Source organism: Quercus lobata, chromosome 10 (assembly GCF_001633185.2).
Source record: "Quercus lobata isolate SW786 chromosome 10, ValleyOak3.0 Primary Assembly, whole genome shotgun sequence".
Taxonomy (NCBI): domain Eukaryota; kingdom Viridiplantae; phylum Streptophyta; class Magnoliopsida; order Fagales; family Fagaceae; genus Quercus; species Quercus lobata.
In genome coordinates this window covers 16528007-16551512 of record NC_044913.1, presented here as the reverse complement: position 1 = coordinate 16551512, position 23506 = coordinate 16528007, and the positions used below count along the sequence as shown (strand labels likewise).

At 32.5% G+C, this 23506-nt stretch overlaps 2 protein-coding genes across 3 annotated transcripts; both read left to right on the top strand.

Moving 5' to 3' along the window:
* The first annotated feature begins 4319 nt into the window (after positions 1-4319).
* Positions 4320-11969, top strand: LOC115964054. 2 transcript variants are annotated; one of them, XR_004085986.1, is made up of 11 exons: positions 4320-4570; positions 5476-5642; positions 5757-5821; positions 6894-6934; positions 7062-7150; positions 7238-7351; positions 8638-8715; positions 9551-9616; positions 10365-10445; positions 11486-11583; positions 11690-11772. XR_004085986.1 is itself a non-coding variant. In XM_031083344.1 (10 exons), exons 1-10 carry the CDS (start codon positions 4441-4443, stop codon positions 11822-11824), a joined length of 966 nt encoding a protein of 321 aa, XP_030939204.1. In that variant the 5' UTR covers positions 4321-4440; the 3' UTR covers positions 11825-11969. The 2 variants fall into 2 exon arrangements, 1 of the variants encoding a protein (XP_030939204.1); XM_031083344.1 differs by lacking the exon at positions 11486-11583 and having other exon boundaries at positions 4321-4570; positions 11690-11969.
* A 5294-nt stretch (positions 11970-17263) lies between these two features.
* On the top strand, positions 17264-21238 carry LOC115965770 (transcription factor bHLH47). The gene is made up of 5 exons (XM_031085069.1): positions 17264-17577; positions 18137-18245; positions 19885-20003; positions 20208-20335; positions 20560-21238. Exons 2-5 carry the CDS (start codon positions 18178-18180, stop codon positions 20938-20940), a joined length of 696 nt encoding a protein of 231 aa, XP_030940929.1. The 5' UTR covers positions 17264-17577; positions 18137-18177; the 3' UTR covers positions 20941-21238.
* Positions 21239-23506: the final 2268 nt, after the last annotated feature.

The following is a 23506-nucleotide window of genomic DNA, read 5'->3' as shown; positions in this document are numbered from 1 at the left end:
TAGTTCTGATATAGTTGAATCTCCTTCTAATAGTTAGGAATCACGTTGCATGATTTACTAACATAGTCTTGATATCATTTGTTATAACTCAAGGAAATTCAAGCTTACATCAAAGTTAAACTAAAAAAAGACTAGCGAATCACAATTGAAACTCCTTCTCCTTCTAATCATTTATATAACACAAATTGATGTAATAACATCCAATATGAGGCTCAACATTCGTTCGTGTAAAACACTGATCCAATTCCATAAACATGCATGTACAAATTGGGGCGTCACAGTAAAAGCAGCAAAATATATATAATTATACACATACCAATTACCAATTGTTATGTCAAACTGATATATTAATCTCATTGCTATGAAATGTCTTTGTAAATTGTAATACTTCAGCAACACGTACACCCTTAATGGTCTATTATGACAAGCACAGGTTTGGAATTTATAGTCTTTCTTGTATTTGTCTGGGAAAATGGTGTCAGACTCTCAGCACAAAATAAAATTATATCATGGTTGTACATATGTTGCACATGGATATGAATCCATAACCACAGAACCAAATGGTCCCTGCAAGAAAATCCTGTAGCCCAAAAATAGCATGATTAGACTATCTAAAAACCATGTATTCTTAATTTGTAGCCATGGTCGGCAATGATATTTAGGATATAAAAAAGGTAAAGCTTAATACATCATAGACGCTAAAGATTCAGGAGATTCTATTAATTTGGCCCATAAAATCTCCTAACTCCCTTTTGATTTGTTGGGTTCTGGGCCCAGAAAATCTATTAATCCCACTGTTCTTTTTGGATGATAGATGTATATAGTTACACACCAGCACATGTTTGCCTACTGCAATTTTAGCCTACAAGTTGGTTGTTGGCATGAAAGTTAGTTTGGTCAAGACCCACCAGCACATTACACATCCACATCCATTTCCACCAAGTATTTTGTGTGTGTGAACGTGCGTGTGTGCGCTTGTAATTGGTGCATGGTGGCCATGTTGGGAAACTTGGGATGGGATGTGTAACATGTGTTTGTCTGTGGACAGATTTACATTACTGATTTTGGTACATTGAAGCATTTATAGCAACTTGTCAGTTCCATAACTGGTTATTCATGACCTTCAGCCTTAGTTTGAAGCACTACTCCCTTCATTTACTGGTTGATTATCAGAGCAAACAGAACCAGCTTGGCCCAAAATCCATCCAAGTACCAATTGAAAGAATTCAAAATCTGTAGTTGAGGGCCCAGTTAAAAAAGAAACAAAGGGTGGTAAATAGGAATGGCAGTCTGCTAGGTGAAAGAGGTTCTGAAGGGTTTCTTTATTTCTTAAGTTGGCAGTTGGCACTGGCCAATTGGGGTATCCACAGTTCAACACAATCACAATTAATTGGTATCTCCTTTTCTTTTTTCTTTTTAAAAAAATTTGAAGTTTTGTTTTTTTTGCTAAATAAAAAAGGATCTTTGGTGTGGACTTATCAATCCTACGTCAGTAAGGGTAATATTATGTGTACCACTAAAGCCTTGATGGCAGAAGCGTAGCCACTTGAAGATTGACCCAAAATTTTTGAAAAAAAAAAATTAAAAAAAAATTGAAAATATCCTAAATAATTTGAAAATTTTTAAATAACTTTATTATTTTTAAAAAAGTCTAAAAATAAACATAATTTTCATTTAAATAAAATACAATCCATAAATACATATGTCAACAAAATACAATAATTAAACATTCAACATCTTTAAAATAAACATATAGGTATTTTAACACTTACCTCAACAAAAAAATGAAAAAATTTATAATTTTCATCCCAACACTTTTATGGCTTACTTATATATAGCAGTAGAAAGTTTAAAAAGCCATCAATACTTGATGACTTTAGATATCTTAAAGAGCTTGGGTTACATTTTTGAAAAAAGATGTTTAACTTTTATGTTATTTTATGTTTTGCGACTTTGCCCATTTCATAGTTGATTAAAGATATTAAATCGTTTTGTCAATCTTATATCATGATTGTTTAAATTTAATTAATACACTTTTGTTTATAGCATATATTGAGCTATGAAGTATTATTATACATTATTATTTTACATTTCATACACACACACACAAAAAAAAAAAAAAAAAAAAAATTATATATCGCCCCCCCAAAGATATATTTTTGGCTTCGCCATTGCTTGATGGGGCTATCGTTGTGGGCACAACATATCTGTTAAAGTATCATGTAAAGTAATACGAAAACTTCTATCACCAAACCGCTCCCACGGTTTTTAATTGGTATCTAATTAGTTTCATATATTAGCTTCTCAAATTATCCAATGAAATTAAAAACTGTATCTTTGTTCAAATGATGAAATTTTGTGTCACGTATAATAAGCTATGTTGTGATATGACATTATGGATGTTTAAATGTCAATGGCCCTTTTTTTTTTCTTTTTCTTCTTCTTCTTCTTTTGTTTTACTCCTATTTTTAATAATTCAATAGTTATGAAAAGATTTAAATCCTTGACATCTTCCTTGTAAACTTCATTTCAATACGAATAAGAGAACAAAGAAATAAAAGTTTGAAAACCCTGAAAGATAAAACTTAACAAATGCATAAATTCTTAAGTTTAAAGTTGACGCACGGTTCACTTGTCTAATCATTTCACAAAAAATAAAATAAAAATCAAATTATTGTGCGTAACATACACTTTATACTTTTAGAACATAATCACCATATTTTTCGTATCTAATCTTTTATATATACCAAGAGTCCTGTAACTCAATTGGCACCTCCTATTATTCCAATGAGGATATTTATGGTTTAAATTATTAAAAGAAAATGATCAAGGAATGAAGAGAATGGTCTATTTCTTTGTAAGAAAATGACCGAGACTAAAGAGACTAAAATAAATGCTAAAAGATGAGTTTTCCCTCCCCAAAAAAAGGGTAGAGTCGTGCAACCCAATGTTTTAACATGCAAAGTATGGATCAATCTAAATTTGTTAAACTAAAGCAAACTTTTGCCCGTAACTTTGAAGTTGTTTTCATTTTGGTCAACGTTTTAAAATTTTACTTTTGCCATTCATATTTGACCATATTTTCATATTAGTGACTAAGGTTGTTTACAAGTTTGGCCGATTCGAGTTTATACCCAACTCGAGCTCAAACCCAATCACTTCAAGCTGAAAATCCTATTGGATTTTGGTGAGAACTCACATGATCTAGTTCATACTGACAAAAAGAGGCAAGAATAGGCGAAGAACAACAAAATTTAGTGAGTGGAGATCAGTCAGGTCGGTTGAAATTGAGTTTTCATGTAAGAACTCGCCAACCGATCGTTTGTGATTGGTTTTTGGAGGGCAAAGACTTGTTGTCAATCATCATAGGCGGCTAGTCAATCGATTTTAGGGTCGAACCAATTATTTTGGGCAAATGGGTCGGTTCCACAAGTTGGTTGAATAGCCCTATAAGTGACGTTGTCTATATCAGTAACACCTAGCATTATATGGGTGACACATGCTAATGAACCAATGTCATTTATCTATCACTTAATGGTTAGATAGATTATTAACATAAATGGATGACAAAAACAATATAAAAACAAGTTAGATTTTTATATAGATGGATTTTTATAGCTTCATATTCCATTAAAAAAAAATTATAGTTTCATAACTTCAAAATAAATATATCTACTTAATAAAAATTATGACAAAGTTTAGTTACAAAATTGGTTGTAACCTGAAAGTACAATCTTACTCAATAAAATAAACATTATTACATATTTTCAAAATCTAACTATTAAATTGTATATTCTTTATGCTCTTAATACACATGTCAAATTTTGTGTTAATCGGATATTATTTACTATATGATCTATAAACTTATATTTTATGCATAATTTTAAACTACAAAAATTTACAATTTAAACAATTTATTAATGACATAGCTATTGATATTTAATTTTTAAGAAATTTTATAAGTATAGAAAATGTAAGAAGAAGATGTAATCCAATAGTGGATTTGTTAAAATTTACCTCCAATAAAAAAATACTGAGTTAGACTACAACTAATTTTATAACTAAATTTTGTCCTAAAAATTAATAAAATAGACAAGGAAGTCTTTAACTCTAGTCTTTTTTTTTTTTTTTAGGGTAAGAAATCACAAAGAAATTAAAAGAAGTAAAGCCTTTATATGGCAATCAATTATCAGAAAATTAAATCAACAGTAACGAATTTATATAAAAAAAAAAAAAAAAAAAAAAAAAAAAGGAACTTGCTTCCAGCTGGAAAAAAAAAATCAAAAATAAAAAACCGTCCATGTGAGACTGTTGAACTTCTTCTTCACGGTTAGTTCAGCGGCCCCTCAGATACGTTACCATCCAAAATTCCATACATTGTTCACACTGAACGAATATTTCCACCCTTTACTCTCCAATGGGTGTATATAGCAGTACATCATGATCAGAGGACACAGATCAATAGCGAATAAGAATCACTCTAAAACTGTAGCTCTCATCTTTGTCCCCTCTGCTTTCCTCTTCTACTCTCTCTTCAACATGGCTTTCCACAACCAACCTTCATCTTCAGGTCAATTTTTTTTTCTTTTTTTTTGGAAACTTTTTTTTTTTTTGGCAGTATTCTCTTTATCAATCTAATCAAAACCCATATTTGCAAATTTAATGATGTTTGGTTCCATTCCAGTTTGTGCTATTTTGGAAATTACCCACTTGCATTAAAACCCAGATTTATTCATTCATTGTTGCTGTTGATTCTCTGCGTGATTGGTGGGCTAAGATTTTTTTGTGCAAATTTCTGTTACTGGAAACTGATACTTACATATGCACTATTGAATTAGTTTGTTTTTCATCAATCTAATCAAAAACCCACGATTGCTTATTTAATGATGCTCGGTCGGTTTCATTCTACTTTATGCTATTTAGGAAATTACCCACTTGCATTAAAACCCAGACCATCTTTTATTTTTCTCACTTGTTTATTGTTATTGATTTTCTGTGTGATTTGTGGACTAAGATTTTTATACAGACTTGAACTTTTTACCGGCTAATATTCTTTTTTGCCCAAAAAAAAGATCACTAGAAGCTGACATTTATATATGCACTATTGAATTAGTATTTTATTAATCAATCTAATCAAAACCCAGAATGACTTATTTAATGATGCTCGGTTTAATTCTACTTTATGCTATTTAGGAAATCACCCTCATGCACTAAAACCCAGACTATCTTTTATTTATTTATTCATTATTATTATTGATTTTCTGCGTGATTTGTGGACTGCGATTTTTATACAGACTTGAATTTTTATACAAATTTGAGTTACTAGAAGCTGATATCCATATATGCACTATTGAATTTGTATTCTAGAAATCAATCAAATCGAACCCTTTGCTTATTTAATTTGAGTTACTAGAAGCTGATATATATATGCACAAGTTGTGGGTTTATGTTTAACTTGGGAGAAACTTGCATCAGATTCTGTAATTTCAAATGACGAGCAGAGGTCGAGATTGTATGATAAGATGGAGAGGGATTTGGATGAGAACGGGCCTGCTTTTCTTAAACAAGGCGAAACATCTCAGTCGTTGTCACTTTCGGATATTTTCACTTTGAAGGATGGATATGTAACACCCATACTTAAGGTATGAATCGAACAAATCAGCTTTTTTTTTGGATTACATGGTACTACATTGTTAATTCTTGTTTCAATTGAGTGAGCAAATGATGGATTGCCTCTTTTGTGTGTGTGTGTGTAGGCAGCAAACCCTCCTGTACGGGCTAATGTTTTGTATCTGAGCACCGAATACTCAGTGCGCATCTCGTAAGCATTTCCTTTTCTCATAATTCATGCTGTTACAGTTTGTTGTATATTGTTATATGTTTGATCCATGTATTATGATTTATTTTTAATGAATCTGTGTATTGTTTTTATTGTGATTTATTGCTAAGAAAATTTAGGAAGTTTTTAGTTTTAGAAATGATTGAAACTTAGGCGATTTAGTGAGAGTGAAAACAATGGGAAATGATGCAGTCATATAAAGTTCAAGTCCCTATTCTTAGGACTTGTCTGATATTCTTAGAAGTTGAGGTGGCCAAACTAATTCAAACATGTTAATTTTTATTAGAAGGTGGCCACTGTTATATGGCTTTCTATCCTCTGATTAATTGAATTCACATGCTTCTTGGGTGGAGGAATGCTGTTTATCAACAGCTTTCTTTTTGTCAGCAGCCTTGTGATTGCAATGGGCAGTCACTTGTCATCCTTTGTGGGTTACTTAGAGAAAGGGTTCCATCCAGCTTCCAATCTTTGCTCGGAAAAATCAACATAACTGAATGGATTTATTATGTAATTGCATACATTATGGCCTGATAATGATGGATGCCATTGATGGGATTAATTATGCAAACAATTAGCATTATTTTAAGATTTTTGTGCTTTTGATTTACATTTTTTTTTTCATCTATAAGATTATATAAAACAAATGCGAATTAGATCGTTAAAACCTATTAATCATGATGACGTTTTACATACTGATCCCAAACTCATCAGATAATGAACCTAAGTCTTCAGAATACAAAATGAATAGTGGAAATATGGGTTTAAATTGTTTAATGAGATTAATGTTTGCGGTCCTGAAAAAATATATATTTGAGCATCTTAATAATAACATAATTATTAAGATAGTAAAAAAACTGTGGGGAAAAGGATGAAATTTCAGTTTTATATTTTTTTTAATCACAGTGCCATAATTTTTACATTAGCATCTTAATCTCACAGGAAGTTTTATATAGTTTTTTTTTCTCTTTCCTTTTCAAATTAATACATGCTTGCTGCAGGGAGCAATTATATAGTAGTTTATTTTTTAATTTCACACATGCTTTGATTGCCACAGGGAGGCTGTGAAACATATTTTTAATCCGTACTTTGATAAAGGTAAGCTTTTAAATTGCTTACTTTTTCACTTGTGTTATTTGAATTTGAGTTGTGGTTACATTTTTAAATAAAATTATATTTTGTGCATTTTTTTTTTTTTTGGCATTCTTATTTGTATTTTGTTTAGCAATCTGGTTTCAGAACTCCAGCATGTACCATTTTAGCATGTTTCATGCTTCACATCATATTACACCTGTTCCTGCTTCTGAAGATGAGGTAAACTTCCTTTTAGAGGGATCTTATGTTTCTATTTAATTCTTGTTGGAGTATCATTTGATTCTTGGACCTTTTTTGGTTTTTCAGATAGAAGTGGAAGCAAGTGCTGTTCATGCTGTTGCGGATGATCTCTGTCCTTTAAAAATTGTTTTAGACAGGGTGGTTTTAACCTCAACTGGTGTGCTTTTGGGTTGCTGGCAGGTTACTTTCTGAACTTTTCGACACTCTTTGGGCTTTCCCCTAACTTTTGATGTAGCTATAGATGAGGTACACACTATCAAAATTTGAGAAAATTACCCCTTGTGGTTTGGCTTTATCACACCATAAACTTCCAATTGTTACATTTAACTAATATAAAATTGTTAGGGTTTCATTTAAATAAACAGAGTTTACAATTTGTGGAAATATTATTCACCTCTCTGTGATTTGGCACAATTTAGTACCATAAACTTTTCAATTGCTATAATGGTATATTGTCACCCCTTAAAGTTTGGATTTTTGAAATTCGAAACCCTATTTTTGATGGAAACGTAATGATTTCATTTAATTCCTAAGTCCAAACCTTAGTTGGTTAAATATAGCTATTGAAAATTTGCAGTCTTAATTGTGACAGGACCAAATCAGATTAGGGAAATTGGTTTTACCCTAAAATTTTTATACATCTCAATATGAGTTGCAACTTTGCTCTTTGGAATGGTGGTGTTAATTTTTTAGTTGACAACCATATACTACACTTCAGTACGGAATCATGAGAATTCTCCCATGTGATTGTAATAGCTGCAATTATATTGCAACTTCTTGGAGTGTCCTCCTTAGTTTGAGTAATATGAATTCCTCCATGAGGAGCGGCAGAGTGGGGTTGAGGGCAGAGTTAAAACAGCAACCAGTCCAACATAGGAGGTGGTGTATGATCTGCCCTTACAGTGCTTAAGCTCTTGAAATTTCTTAACCCACAAAATGCAAAAGAACCTATAGAATGATTTTTTAAACTTCTTTTTCACAATTCTATTTATTTTCATTTGTGGGTTTCTGAGCCAGAAATTATGATTTAAAATTGTTGTTGTCCCTTTTTTTTTTTTTTTTAATAATAAATTTCACCACTCAATGCTCAAGCTGAGCTATTACTTGGTGACAAAAGAAAAGTCAGCTATAACTTTGGCCTTCTTATATTTACCTCAGGGAGAAATATATCAATGTTTTTGCCAAAGCTTTATCTATTTAAAGGTTTTAAAACTTAAGCATTGAATTTTCATCTTACAAATCTTTTGTTTCCATTAGTGGATGAATGTTACCATCAGATTGGTTAATAGCTAGGGAGATCAACCAGGTAAAGAAAGTCCTTTTATGTGGGAACCACTCTGTGTGTGACTGAAATTTTTAAATAGTATAGTTTTTGGAGAATTTCACTGTGAATCTAATGACTGAAGGATTTTTGTAGGTAATGAGATGTATCAACAGTTCATATAATGAATTATTATTTAATATAGGTAATCTCTGGGACAGATCCCATAACCATTCGTGCCAAGCTGAGGACTGCACTTCCAAATGCGCCAGAAAAGCAACTTGTAAGAATAATATGAATCTCTTAATTCCTGTTGAATCCTTAGAAATATATATATATATATATATATATATATATAATCTCAATGGCTTGAGGTATGAAATATGAATGTCTCATGCAGGGATTGTTCAGCACTTATTATTTGATGATTGATACTAGGATACTACTGACTCTTAAGATTTGCAATAGATGATTGTAACTGTTGCTTGACTTATGAAATTTTATAGGACCTCTTTTTTCCTGGTCTTTATGGCTAACAGCCTATCAGATACTTGCATGCTTGGTTTGGTGTCTAAGGAGGCCATGGCCCCCCAAAAGTTCAGAACGACCTTTCTGAAAAAAATTCCATTTCCCTTTCTTAGAATAAGTTTGAAATGTCTTTTCTGGGACTCCTTTGTATGCTTCCCAAGGCCTTGAGTTCTAAAATTATGTATGTAAAGAGAAGAGGCCCTCAAAAATAATAGAGACTTCAAATCCCAAATTTGACGTTATCCTAGGCACTTTTCAAAAGAGCATATTTTTCTCTATGGCCTCTCTTAAGGAAAACCTTTTTGGTACGCCACTGCCTGGTTTTTTTTAGAATATAGTGACTGATGACATATGCATCCAATAATGTTGGTTTGCTTTTAAAAATAAAGAGATGGTGATTTATCCTTTGTTGGAACTCACTGCTGCATGGTGGGTCCTATCTTTATGTCCTGGTCTTATTGGTGCCTTATTCAATAGTATTGGTAGATGTAAACTGGATATCTTCTCTTCCTCAGGTTAAGTGGTGATACAATAAATGATGAGTATGTGGTTGCTACTATTTTCTAATCAGCAGTCTTTTTCTGCTACAGTATGATGCTGCTATTCTTCACACATCATTTGCAAGGCTTCTGGGACACCCCACAGCAACTCCAATGGTATTACATCATGAGTATCTCTGTCTCCTTTTTTCATCTTAAGTCAAGATCAAGTTAGTGCTTGACACCACTCATTTTTTTTGTTGGGTAGAAACTAGAAACTAGAAAGGGTTAGTGCATTTAACTGAAAAGTGGCAATTGCAATTAACTAAGAAGTATATGCGTTGGCTGTCTCAGCTCTAGTTTATTAGAATCCTATTGAAACAAATGCTTGAAATGCAATATACTTTTCATGTCAACTTGGCACACCATACAAATGCAAAAGATATCAGCGCATTTTAGTGCACATGCAAGACAACTTGCACAAGGAATAAGCATTACTTTCATGGATGTGAACTATGGATTAGTTTATGGGTAACATTGATATCTTTTCTGTTTTTTATTTTTAACCCCTTTTTTTATAATAATTTTATGGGAGGTGTTTTGGGATGGAAATTGGTAGTAACAGGATTTGGGGAAAAAACAGAAGTAACAACTGAGCTTGAAATTATAGTATATACCTAAAGGAAAGAAGGCATCAGATGTAAAAGTCCAAAAAATCTTTCTTACTAAATTGTGTATGTGGTCATTACTTGATTACTTGTAAGAAGTTTGATACAAGTGTCTTGGAAAATCTGGCATTTTGATCTCATTCAAAATGAGAATTCAAGGAACATCTGTCAGTTCTTATGTTAAGATGAATTGCATGTATATTTTCTTTTATATACTTAGTTCTAAGTTTGACTCTTGCAATTGTTGTCATATTTAGGAGCTGCATAAAACTTCAGATGAAGTTCAATTCTTCCATGACCTAGTTGCTAAGCTAAACAATCAAATCCGTGGAATGGAGGTAAGTTCTTATGTTTAATTATGATTGGCAGTTTATATTTGAAGTTTTGAATTACATAGTTGAAGCTGAATTGGGCTTTTTTTCGTAGCATGCAGTGCTATAGTTTCACCAATTTCTGTTTCTACTCATGTTAAAAGATTCCACTACATGGGAATTTTAAGGCATATATTTGGAAGAATCGTTGCATGCGACCCTGTATAAGTAACCTTCACTTCTTAGTCATCTGATAGTCTTTTGTGAATGTAGCATACCATTTGATGATCGCACCTAGGTCATATTGTACATTCCAGTCTGGTTGAGACATATATGGAATTATGGATTATGGGTTTACAGTTTCCCACTTTACTTTCAAATCAATTTGAAGTACACCTTTTTCACAAATGTTCCTAGGTCGTTTTCTATTGTACATTCTAGCACTCACTATAATGATTTCCATTAGTAAAGCGTATATTTTCTGAAATAATGGCAACAACCAGTATGTCAATATCATTGGGACTGTATTATCCTTCCTGTCAAATTAAGTTGAAACTTCATCCTATATTTTTTGATAGTTTTGACTTTGAAACTGAAAAATTATTCTAGAAACAAAAGAAGAAAAAGGTGCCTGCATGGTAGAATTGCTCTATGTCAGCACCTTTCATTCAAGGTAGATATTTGGTTATAGTGAATGGAAGATTCTTATAGCACTTCCTTTGCATTTTCAGAGACAAATCATTCTAACTTTTAACCAATTGGGGATGTATTCTCCTTTTCAAGATACCTTGTTGACAATAACGTTGGAAGTAAATGTTCAAATGGACATTTCTTGTGATCACCAAGCAACTTCTTTTTTTCCTGCAGCATCCTATAGAAGTTATCCGTCTAGAGTCCTAGCATAGCTTTGGGATCAACTTTAGGGAAGAATGACCTCAATAGCCACATTAGTGATATAAAATCTACCGCAACATTGACATGTCAAAATTTTTTTATTTCCACTTTGATGGGTTTTCAACTTTTGTTACTCTTCTGGAAAGGCAGTTGATCCTTCTCTGTTTTTGAAGCCAATCCATCAGTATAATTGCTTCAAAGTATTGACCATGACCATCTAGACATCATGACTACAGACTTCACACAAATGTTTACAACTTTTAGACTTCTGGCAAGGCACATCCTTAGTTTTTGCAAACTCTTATTTGATTCTTTTAATGATTTTTTTGCATGAAATCTATCTCTCATACGGTGGCATTTGGCCTATGAATATTCAGGCTGTGGTGTCTGAGCTCTGGTATGTGGAGGAATATGATGTGCTTGCTCTTGCATTGGATGGAAGAACGAAGATTCGCAGGTTTCAACTTGGCTGCTCAAGAACCCAAGATTCCAAAGATGACAAGCATAATTAAAAGCATATTTCATTACTTATATATATTAAAAAAAAAATCAAAAGCATATTCATAGATTTACAGGATCTTTCATGATGGAAGTGTGTACTTAATATACATTTTCGTTTAAGATGGTCCTAATATTAGAAAATCTTGTCACGTCTTACATTCCATATCTCATTTCTATATTCTGTGAGTATGCTTTTAACCCCAATTAAATTGTTGATTGAAAACCCCAAAATTAAGGAAGCCATCATCTCCAAATCACTCAAATCCCCCAGTACTTGATGGTTTTCAACCCCATTTTTCTTCTAGAGATTTTGGGATATCATAGAGAACTTATATATATATATATTTTTTTTTTTCATAACTTAAATCTTCTAGACCAGCCATATGCCAAGTAACCTTAACTTCATCTCCATCCTCCCTCTACCTCACCCTAAAAATGGATCACCCTGAAAAGGTAGCCAATTCTCAAACTCATTGGTACTCTTATAAGTGTCACTAGTGAATTTTGGTTAAGAGAGAGCCCTTCCTCAAGCGATTTCATTCCCCCCTAACCTCCAAAGCCAACTTCATTCCTGAAAGGAAAGCCAGGGAATCATTTCATTCCAAAGCCAACTTCATTCCGGGAAGGAAAGCTAGGAAATCATTTCACTCCATGTCAGTCTTCAAAAGTAAATAAAAATATATGATAAAAGTTGCATCTTTAATGTTATGATTACACCAAGTGAATGTGTGTGTATATATAATCAACATGTTATATATATCTTGCCTTATATTATATAATATATACAATATCATATCATATATTATATAACAGGTTTGATTACACCAACTTTCATATTATATATATATATATATATATATATATATAATTTTTCTCTTTTTGGCATGCGACATACTGCAGTTATTAATATAGTTTGATCTAAGTGGAAAAAAAAAAATTGCAAGAGTTTAAAAATACCATTTTTATTAGAATTTTATTGCCCAAAGTTTCTTTCAATTAAACATAAGTACTACACGTATTCAACCAAAAAAAAAAAAACAATGTACTACACGTCAAAGGGCTTGCTTTGGCTTTGTAACGCATTATAAGTACATCAATATTATTCGCATAGACTGCTTTAAATAAAATTTTATTATGAAAGTTTCAAGAAATATAAATATTATTCTAATAAAAACCCAATTCCAAAAATCATAAAAAATTAAAAAATGTATTTTTTTAAAAAATAATATTAATTTTAGTGTGCTTTCGTTATTATCTTATTCTCCAATTCTAATTAATAGTATTAAAATATTTGTAGTTAACACCTGCACCAGAGGAGAATGAAGTTATAGTAAACTTTATAATAATAAAAACTATTGTGAAATATAAAACTATAGTGTTTTGTGCGCATGGGATTAGTATCACTCCATGATAATTGGCAGCAATATAGGAGTACTATAATTGTTGTTATTGTGAGCTATTGTATGTGGAGGAATATGCTACATGTGCATGACTTGAGCACGGTCAGCTAGCCTTTTTCCGTTCCATTGCTTATAGTTTTAAGTGCGTTGTGCATTGGTGGATTGAAATGATGAATGCATTCTTGTGGATAGCACACGCTTTCTTTGTATGAGTGTGACAAAACCATGACAACAAAGTACTGCAGTATAATAATAGCATGCTCTCTAATCAATACAAGTTTTAGATAAGTATGGTTCTTTGTGTATGCCACACTCCCTCTTGTGGGGAAGTTAATATTTGTTGGAATAGGATCCACAAATCAATAGGTGAGAATGAGATTGATAATGTTAGAATGAGAGCTAGTTTCTTTATTTTGAATTGAGTAAAACTATTCAAGACTGAAGAGATTATCTATTGTACAAAAAATTAAAAATTGAATTTTATATGAGTGTTTTTAGGACATTTGTTAATGGAAAATTTTAAGAAAATTTTAATATCATTTTTATGGGAAATATAAAAAGGTAAGTTTCATTTCTTTTTTCTTTTTTTCTTATAAAGAGTTTCTACAAATATTTTTTAAACTAATACCCTGAGAGCATTCGTTAACTTTTTCCTTAAAACTCTAATTGTGAAATTGGGAAAAGTGAGAGTTATTTAATGAAACATTAAATTATAATAAAATAAACTTTGTATTTTTGAAATTTATAAAAATTGTGGCAATTTTAAAACAAAAGTTGAAATCATTATTTTTAGGTTAAAATTGTGAGTTAAAAGCATTATTCTAAATTCTTTCTTAAACATGTTAACATGAAATCATGATTTGAACTTGTTTTAAAAAAAAATAATTTTTAAAAAAGCTAGAAGGTTCAAAAAGCAAGATGGTCAAAATTTGTATTTTAGTAAAAGAAGAAATGCACTTTACTCTTTGTACTTAGAGCAATATCACTTTGCATTTCTAACTTTTCTAATATTACACTTTATGCATTTGTGTATAGAAAAGTGAAAGCATTATCAATACGTGTGACACAATTTGGAACCCTATGCTTTAAACATTCGGTTTGTCACTATTTAGTACAAAAAACACACACAACCTAGTAAAATTAGCACTTTCAACTTGCTCTCTCCCTATTCATTTTGCTTAATATATTAAATATATAATTAGGCTTCTTTTTATAATATCTTTTGAAATTATGCTATCAATAACATAAAAATGCTACTAAGAGTGCGTTTGGATTGGGCGTTTTCGCCCAATCCTGCGTCTGCGTTTTTCATTTTTTTTTTTTTTTTTTTTTTTTTTCCACGCGTTTTGGGTTTGCGGCTACTGTTCATGCACTGTTCAATGAACAGTAGCCGCAAACTTTGACTTTTCAAATTTTTTTGGACCAATCACAGCACATCGTGTACTGTTTACGGACCCACAAATTTCACTTTTCAGCAACTTTTTCATTAAAAATGGGTCCCACGATACTATTCACACATTTAAAAATTATTTCGCTACTGTTTTTCAGTTTTCAGTTTCAGTTTTCAGCTGTATCCAAACGGACCCTAAGTGTATATTTGGTATCAATTTATTTAGTTTTTTTTTTTTTTTTTTTGTTAAAAGTATGCTTAAGTATTCTTGTATTTTGAATAAAATGAGAAAAAAATGAAGTTTCAAAAATTTGTACGTAAGAATTAAAAGCTAACTAAAAAAGCTAGACACAAATGAACACTAAATTAGAATATAATAAAAAAATTAAATTAAAATATATATCATCTTTATCATTTTTTTGTGTTGTATTTTACATTAAAGCTTATCATGTTTTTTACATATGTATTTATACTTTTTTTGTCTCAATTTTATTCTTATAAGATATTTCAAAACATTTTTGTAAGGTATGAATAAATAAAATGCACATGAAATCCATATAATATAAAATAGTCTTGCCCAATGGGTAAAAGACTAGTCTCGCTCCACTATTTGTTCTTTTTTTTCTTTTTCTTTTTTAATACAAAATATTATTTCCTGTACATAAATGATATGTCCATAACATTTTTATAAAAAATCATAAGTGGCATGTTGTTATTAGTTATTATAGGTGGCAAAAATGTAATTTAAGTAATAGATTCGAATTAGAACCAATAATAACATACTATCTATAATTTATTGGTTTCTCAAAAAAAATCTATAATTTATTGTGAAAATGTTGTAAATATAACATTTCTCGACACTCAGAGGACGCTGGTTTATTAATTTTTTTTAAAACATTTGATGGGAAAAGAAAAAAAAAATTAGTTTTTTTCACAGCTTTTTAGGGTTTGTTTACTTGGAGGATTTTTGTTTTTGTTTTCAAAATAGTATAAAAACAATTTTCAATAAATTGAAATTGAAATTAGTTTTTAGATAATAATTTTTATGTTGTATGTGTTTGGTTTCCAATTTTAAGAACAATTCTCAAAATACTAAATAAAAAAAAACAAAAAAAGTGTTTGGGAGACCATTCCTATTTTTGAGCTTTAAAAAAAATTAAAAAAAGTAACGTGTAAAATATGTAGATTGCTTCTTTTTATGTATGGATAATGATAAGGAAATAAAGCTATATATATATATATATATATATTTTTTTTTTTTTTTCTGGATAATGATAAGTGTAGGGGCAAAGACCCCAAATCATATAATGGGCCTCGGGCCCACCCGGGACGATTAGCAAAGTCCGAGGAGAGGAAATGATTGCTAAAGGGATTTCCAACTTAGCTTTCGTAGACAAGGGGCATTTGGAGGATGGTCCGAGGAGGAATGCCTCCTCTGACATGATGAATATGACTCAAACATGCACTCTGGCCATCAGAAGGACCCCCCCAATGGGCATTAGCAATAGGGATGTGCCCCACAAACCCACGGGAAAGAAAGAAACGCAAAATATCCAAGGAGAGGCTGCTGCTACCACATTAAATGCGTTGCAACTACTTTTCTGGCCGCATTAATGTGGAGAGGATCTATGAACAGTGCTGCCTAGGCCACCACAACTCACAGAAGGCTGAAAATGGGTGTCCGATGGGACAAGCACTCAAGTAAGGATCCAGATGATCGACAAGTGTAGGACCACGATGGCTTCAAGAAGACTATATAAGATGGAGAGTCCCCATGGGGAAGGGGACGGAGAAAAAAGAAGAGAGAATACTGTAGCAGTATAAACGGCCATAATATTCAAACAGTGACCAATACATATTCACCTAACCTCCTCGGACTAAAGATCTATGGACGTTGACATGTTTTACTTGTGTTCAATCATTGTATAGCCCTATACTAACCGTTGTCCAACTCGCTAAAACCTAGTTCTACAGCCCACTCTCTACAAATTCATTGTTTCTGGGCTCCTTGGACTAAGACCCCATACCTCTTGGGCTGGGCTCCAAATTGTGACCCTACAATAAGTTTTAAATTTGAGGTGTGAGAATTTGTTTTTGTGGTAAAATTAAGCTTCTTAATATAAGAGATAGAAGAGTTTAGATAAATATATAGGATACGATTTCTTGAAAACTTTATTTAAAAAACATAATCCAAAAAATAAATTTAAGTATAGGACCCATCATTTTATGAATTACAAAAAAAAAACTATATTTAAATACTCTTATCAAACATGCCCTGCCATGAAATTTTTTCTAAAATAATCTATTAACAAATTTTTGATCCATGAATAAGATCGTTAAACATATTTAGCTCCGACCACCAGAAGGGTGTGACATTATTCTTTTATATTTCTATTAGTTTTGGCATAGGAGCCAAAGCTAAAACATTTTCCAACATAAAAAAGTAAAAGAGGAGTAAAGGAATTTAGGCATGAGGGGGGATCCATATCCAAATAACTAGAAGACAAAGACAAAGAAAGAAAGAAAGAAAGGAAAACTGCACATGGCGAGGTGTGTGTGTGTGTGAGGTCACATACAAACCAAAACAAAAACACTAACACACACACACACGTCCTGGTTCATTGCACCAACCCGCCACGCGCTCTCGTGTGTCTTCAACACTCCCGCCACACACGCCCACTCCTTTTTCCTTTTTCTTATTTTTTTTTCTTTCTTTCTTCCTTAAACGCCTTACAACCTACGCTCTTTCTTTTTTCATCTCTCGCTCTCTCTGTCTCTGTGTTTTTGTCTTAATTTCCTCGAAAATTCTACGATTCATTTCATCTGTACTATTTATTTATATATAAAGAAAGGTTGTTTCTCAAAAAAAAAAAGAAAAAAAAAAAGAAAGGTTGTTAGGGACCGTTTTCTTGTGGAACTGTTTGTGGGTTTGACTTGTAGACTTCCTGGCCTTTGGTTTCTTTTTGATCTCCAGGTATCAATAATTCCATATTGTTAGCTTTTGCTTTTTGATCTGTGGCTTTTGTTATATTTAATTTGCTTGGGGTTTGTTTTGTGATTTCATTTCTGGGTTTTTAGCAACTTTTCTGTTTGGTTTCTAAGAAACTGGATTCTTTTTAGTCATTTTGGTTCCAATCAATATGTCAAATTTGAATTAACCCAAGTCTTGCCCATCTCTTTAACGGGTTCCAGTTTTTTTTTTTTTTGGTTCTCCTGGAAATGAACCATAAAAGTTTTTTTTTTTGGTACTGAAAATGAAAAGGATACATACTTTTCTGGGAAAGAAACCAAATAGAAGCTGATCGAATTAAGAACCAACCCATGTTTGGAAAATAAACAAAGTCTCTGTTTTTTTACGTAACTGTTTGATGCATATACTGTAGAATAGTAAATTAGATAATTTTTCAGTCATAATATGTATATATATAGGTATGTATGCATGTGCGTGTGTGTGTATGTCATTTATTCTTTTTTATTTAGTTATCTGCAATAATAAGACAAGAAAGTTTGAATTTTTTGGTTTGTGATTTTAGGGGATTGATCCTTAGCTGGATTTTAATTTATTGGGACTAGCATGAGTTCAGAGGCTCAAAGTCCATTGGTGGACAAGGTCAATGTGGTGGCGGAGGACTCCATAGACAGGTAATTTGCTTATAGATCCTAAGCTTGTTGCTGGATGGTAGTGTGATTCTAATTATGAGATATATGTTGTAATTTAAGCAGTGCATCTTAGTGCTTGAATTATAGATTGATGGATGATGCATATTGAGTAGTATGGAATGTACACATGTAGTTACTACATGGTTGGTTTTCTCTATTTGTTAACTGGTGTACATGAAACTGCAAATTACAATTTAAGAGAATGTTTTACTTGAGAGAAGGTATTGTTAAAATTAAATGCAATTGGGTATAAAATGTATAGACCTGTAAGACTTTAATTAGGAGAATGATGTTATGGATTGGACATGCCTTACAAATGACCGGTTATATGAGTTTACTAAATTATTGCAATATAACACAATTTTTTTGGTGCTCCCACAAAACCCTTCCCCAACGAATGAAAGGTTAAAATGTAATTTTCCACTTGTTAAGTTATAGGTGCACCTAGATCCTTTGGGTCTTGAATTTATGATGTCACCCTCCACCTATTCTTGGGATAGAGGAGGAGGTGCTGTTACAGCCAGAGCCTATTCTTATTAAAGGTATTCAATTTAATGAAAGGTTGATGTCAATTAGTTGCCATCATTCATTTTGAGAAATTTGTGAGTTCTCTGTTAATTTGCAGTATACTGCTGGGAAATTTTCAATATCCATTAAAGTTGGTGGTAGGTGGATTATAGCTTGTGTAATAAATAGAAGGAAATCTTAAATATGCTTTGACAGAAAAAAGAAGCGACGAACATATATGAACTTGAAATTAGTTTGCCGTAAATAACTTTCTGTCATCCATGTCAAGGAGGAAGAATAAGAATAAGAATAACAATTTGATTCAACCCCATTTCTGAAGAATAACAATTTGATTTAACAATTTTATTCTATTTTTGATTTTGTGCATTCTATCTCTGTTTGATTTGTTTGTATTTGTTTCTAGTACATTCAGTTCATCATTGTGAACATGACGTACTCTTTTTTAATGAAGATGTCTATTACCTATAAAAAAAAAGGGGGGGGGGGTTATGTGATGTTATGCTGGCTTAGATTGTCTTCATGATTTCTCCAAATTCTGGATTCACCTTTTCTGTCAAGCTCTAATTCATAGTGTTAATATGAGGCTACTGGGGGTTCTATCAATCTAGAGGTATGGACCCCTCCCATAGTATGGTATGGTACGATTCAGTTGAGGAACCGACCTTTCTATCACATGCAACTTGAAGAACAAACTCTATATCTATTCAGGATATGTTATCTTTGTTTACCAACCTTTAGACATCTTGACATTGTCTCAATCTTTTCATCTATTACTATTAGCTAGTTTTTATTTTGCATTCTTTAATGCCCCCTTCATTTATGTTTTCCTTGATACTTTTGTTGGAGTAGCACACTTGAGTTATACGTGGATGCATTGTTCTGCATAAGCAGGCATCTTTGGCATATTCCTACAGATGCTAAATGCTTAGAACTTTTTCCTAGCAACATACGTTTTGGCAATAACCAGTGTGCATGCTAAGTTTTTGAGACTAGTTGGTTATAAAACATCTAAGTGGCTTCACATGGTTTGCATATTTGGATGAAAATAGCTAGGGCACCTTGTTTAGATGCCTTAAAGCTGTTTGTGTCGCAGGGATTGTCCTGTCAAAAAGAATAAGGGGAAAGTTCCTAAAAGAATACAAAAAGCTGAGAGGGAGAAATTGAAGCGTGAACATTTGAATGATCTTTTTCTTGACCTGGCTGGTGCTCTTGGTAACTTCCATTCTTCTCATGATATTTCTTTGCCACCTACACATGTTTTAGATTTATAAAAATCCACTGTCAACATGTTTATTCTAATCAATCTTATAGTCTTGATTAGCTTTTTGGTCTTCAGTATATAAACAACAGATGTTTTTGTGTGATGATGGATCATGGTGATAGATCATTACTTATGTCAAAAATTTTCTTGTGTAGAACTGACCCAACAGAACAGTGGAAAGGCCTCTGTACTTTGTGAAGCTACTCGACTGTTGAGGGACTTGTTAAGCCAGATTGAGTGCCTCAAAAAGGAGCATGCATCTCTCTTGTCTGAATCTAACTATGTAAGGCCCTTAACTATCTCTGACTGATCTCTGGTAAATAGTTTTATTCTGTGAGGTTATCAAGTTTAAGTGGTAGAAACACAAGTTCATCCATTCAAGTAGTATTTTTATTTTCTACTAGTTACTTTGAGCTGACCCTCAACCGTTGTCCTTTTTGTAAAAGAGGCCTGTAAGTCTTGAATTGCTGAGAAGAAACTATATGAAATTAAAGTTGTCTTGAACAGGTGACCGTTGAGAAGAATGAGCTGAGGGAGGAGAATTCTGCCCTAGAAATCGAGATTGAAAAACTGCAAAGTGAACTAGAAGAGAGAATAGCCCAATCTAAACCCGACTTGAACGTACCACCTCCCGAATTTCAGCAACCAGAACTGACGTCACATTTCCCGGGAGACTGTGTCAGATTGCCTGCTGTAGAACCCTCATCACAGCAAGTACCTGCTGTCTTTGTCCTCCCCATTCATCCAGAGGCATTGCCTGATGTTACCCAGCAGACACTTAAGCCCAACTCAAATGTGAGCAAACCACATGCCAGGTATCCCACTCCAATGGATTCATGGCCATCCCAACTTCTTGGGGAGCAACCAACAGCAAGGAAGGAATTTTAACTTAGTGGAAGCAATTCCAAAACTGGGGAAGGTGGCCTTGAAAGCATTTAAAACTTTGAGGGTGCTCACTAGTCTGTAGCTTAGCAGTTCCTCATTATTTTTGGGGGGGTTAATTGGTCATGCATTAGGAGGTTTGTGTATCAATATAGAGAGCGGTTATTAATAGTGTCCTTAATGTGTAGTGGCTAATGTTTGATGTCTGGCCACAGCAGGTGGTGGCTCCTCACCAATGCATTATAATTAGAAAAAGTTATAACATGGTGGGGTTTACTCACTATTTGTTAACTGGTCCATGAAACCTCTCTCTCTCTCTTTTTCTCTTTCTCTCTTCTGGGTTAATGCAGGTAATATTTTTTCCCCCCAAAATTACAAAGAAACATTTAGAACATAGCTAATTACAGAGTCTACTTAAACCAAATAAGAATAATTAACCTGACCATTATATTAAAGAGTATATAGACAAAGACAAGACAGGTAGTTCATAAAAAGAGAAAAAAAAATCTACCTATTTGTTTACAACTTATTCCACAAGTTTTACAATTTTGAACATCACTCCAATTTTCATCCTTACATTATAAGCATAACAACTTGTCTCTTGGCACTCTTGCGTAAGCTTAAGAAAGGAAAAATTGGTGTGCAGTTGAAAAATAATCCATGCAAGGTTATGAGTTTTAGCTAATTTAGGTTGGTGATCTTACAATATCTTTGCAAATATGGAGAATTAATAAGAACAATAAAGTTATAGTTGTTGGGCTTGAATTTTTGAGCATATCATGTCTTAATGAATAACATTTTACAACTTAGATGCCGCGTAGGAAGCATATGAAAACATACCTTCAGGCCAACATAAATTTAAGTTCAGCACCTATTTTGATCATTGCACTATTGAGTTCTAGAAAAGGAGTTAAACTAGAAAGTGAATATCATGGAAAATAAAATATGTTTCAAAATTTTAACCTTGAAAATCATGACATATTTTCTTTATGAGAAATATAATATAACATATGTTTTTTTATATTTAATTTGCTTGGGTTTATTTTGTGATTTCCTTTCTGAGTTTTTAGCAACTTTTCTGTTTGGTTTCTAAGAAACTGGAATCTTTTTAGTCATTTTGGTTCCAATCAATATGTCAAATTGGAATTAACCCAAGTCTTGCCCATCTCTTTAATGGGTTCCAGTTTTTTTTTTTTTTTTGGTTCTCCTGGAAATGAACCATAAAAAAATGAAAAGGATACATAGTTTTTTGGGAAAGAAACCAAATAGAAGCTGATTGAATTAAGAAGCACCCATAGTGAGGTTTACTCATTATTTGTTAACTGGTCCATGAAACCTCTATCTCTCTCTGGGTTAACGTAGGTAATATTTTTTTCCCCCAAAATTACAAAGAAACATTTTATAGAGTCTACTTAAACCAAATAAGAATAATTAACCTGATGTTTACCAAAAAAAAAAAGAATAATTAACCTGACCATTATATTAACTAAAGAGTATATAGACAAAGACAAGACAGGTAGTTCATAAAAAAGGAGAAAAAAAAAAATCTCCCTATTTGTTAACAACTTGTTCGACAAGTTTTACAATTTTATATAATTTAATTTGTGTAGGCAAGGGTAAAGCTGTTGCTGCTGTTGGTTAGCAATGGGCACAGAGGCCAGATATGATGAATATGCCTAGATTGAGATCCCGTGCAATACCCTAGGTATTGCACGGGGTGCAATAGCTCAAATCCTAGCCTTCCATTCAATCTAATGGTTCTAAAATAACTCCACGTCATCAATCCGCGTCACTTAGGAAAAAACAATTTTAATTCACTCTCATTCCTTCTTTCTCTCATTTTTTTTTTCCTATTCATATCTTTCTCTCTCCAACTTTTCACTCCTCAGTCCTCTCCTCTGTTCTCTCTAATTTTCAAAATTTTCAAAAAATCCCGATGTTGTTGTTGCCGCTTTGCTTTCGCTCTCACGGCAAACCACCGTCATCTTACGGACCAAGTCTCAAACCAACCACCATTTCTCTCCCCCAATGATCTATCAATCCCTGCTACGCCTTTGTCGGCTTCACTGCTTAGCATCTCTAAACTACACTGCCAGCCCAATCACTTCCCAGTGAGTTCTCTCTCTAACTTTTCATATATATTGGAAACATGAAAGAAAAGAAATTGAAATTGCAATTTTTTTGATTTTTTTTTTTAGTTAGTTTTGAGATTAAGGATTGAAATTAGATGGTGGGTTTTTTTGGCTGTGGGATTTATGGGTTCTTTTAATCTGGGCCTTTTTTTTTTTTTTTTTTTAATTTTCATTCTCACGGTGGTGATTTGTACTAAGACCCAAGAAATTGTTGATGGTATATTGTTTTGCTTGGTATTATGGGTTGGATTATTAATTTGTTTATTTTTGAACTTGAGCAGAATTTAATGCTTCTTCATTGTTGAACTTGAAAGGCACTATGAATACCTTTATCTAACTTAAGTTGGACATATAGGTGATATATATGGACAATTTAGAGATTTTTTTTATTATTATTTTTTAATAGGGTATTGCAAAGAAGATTAGGCATATCAAAATCT

Coding starts and splice junctions, on each gene's coding strand:
- LOC115964054 (XM_031083344.1), top strand. CDS start 4,441: ATGATCAGAGGACACAGATCAATAGCGAATAAGAATCACTCTAAAACT. Junction 9,617..10,364: donor ACCCCACAGCAACTCCAATG/GTATTACATCAT, acceptor TGTCATATTTAG/GAGCTGCATAAAACTTCAGA. Junction 10,446..11,689: donor ATCAAATCCGTGGAATGGAG/GTAAGTTCTTAT, acceptor ATGAATATTCAG/GCTGTGGTGTCTGAGCTCTG.
- LOC115965770 (XM_031085069.1), top strand. CDS start 18,178: ATGAGTTCAGAGGCTCAAAGTCCATTGGTGGACAAGGTCAATGTGGTG. Junction 18,246..19,884: donor GCGGAGGACTCCATAGACAG/GTAATTTGCTTA, acceptor TTTGTGTCGCAG/GGATTGTCCTGTCAAAAAGA. Junction 20,004..20,207: donor TGACCTGGCTGGTGCTCTTG/GTAACTTCCATT, acceptor TTTCTTGTGTAG/AACTGACCCAACAGAACAGT.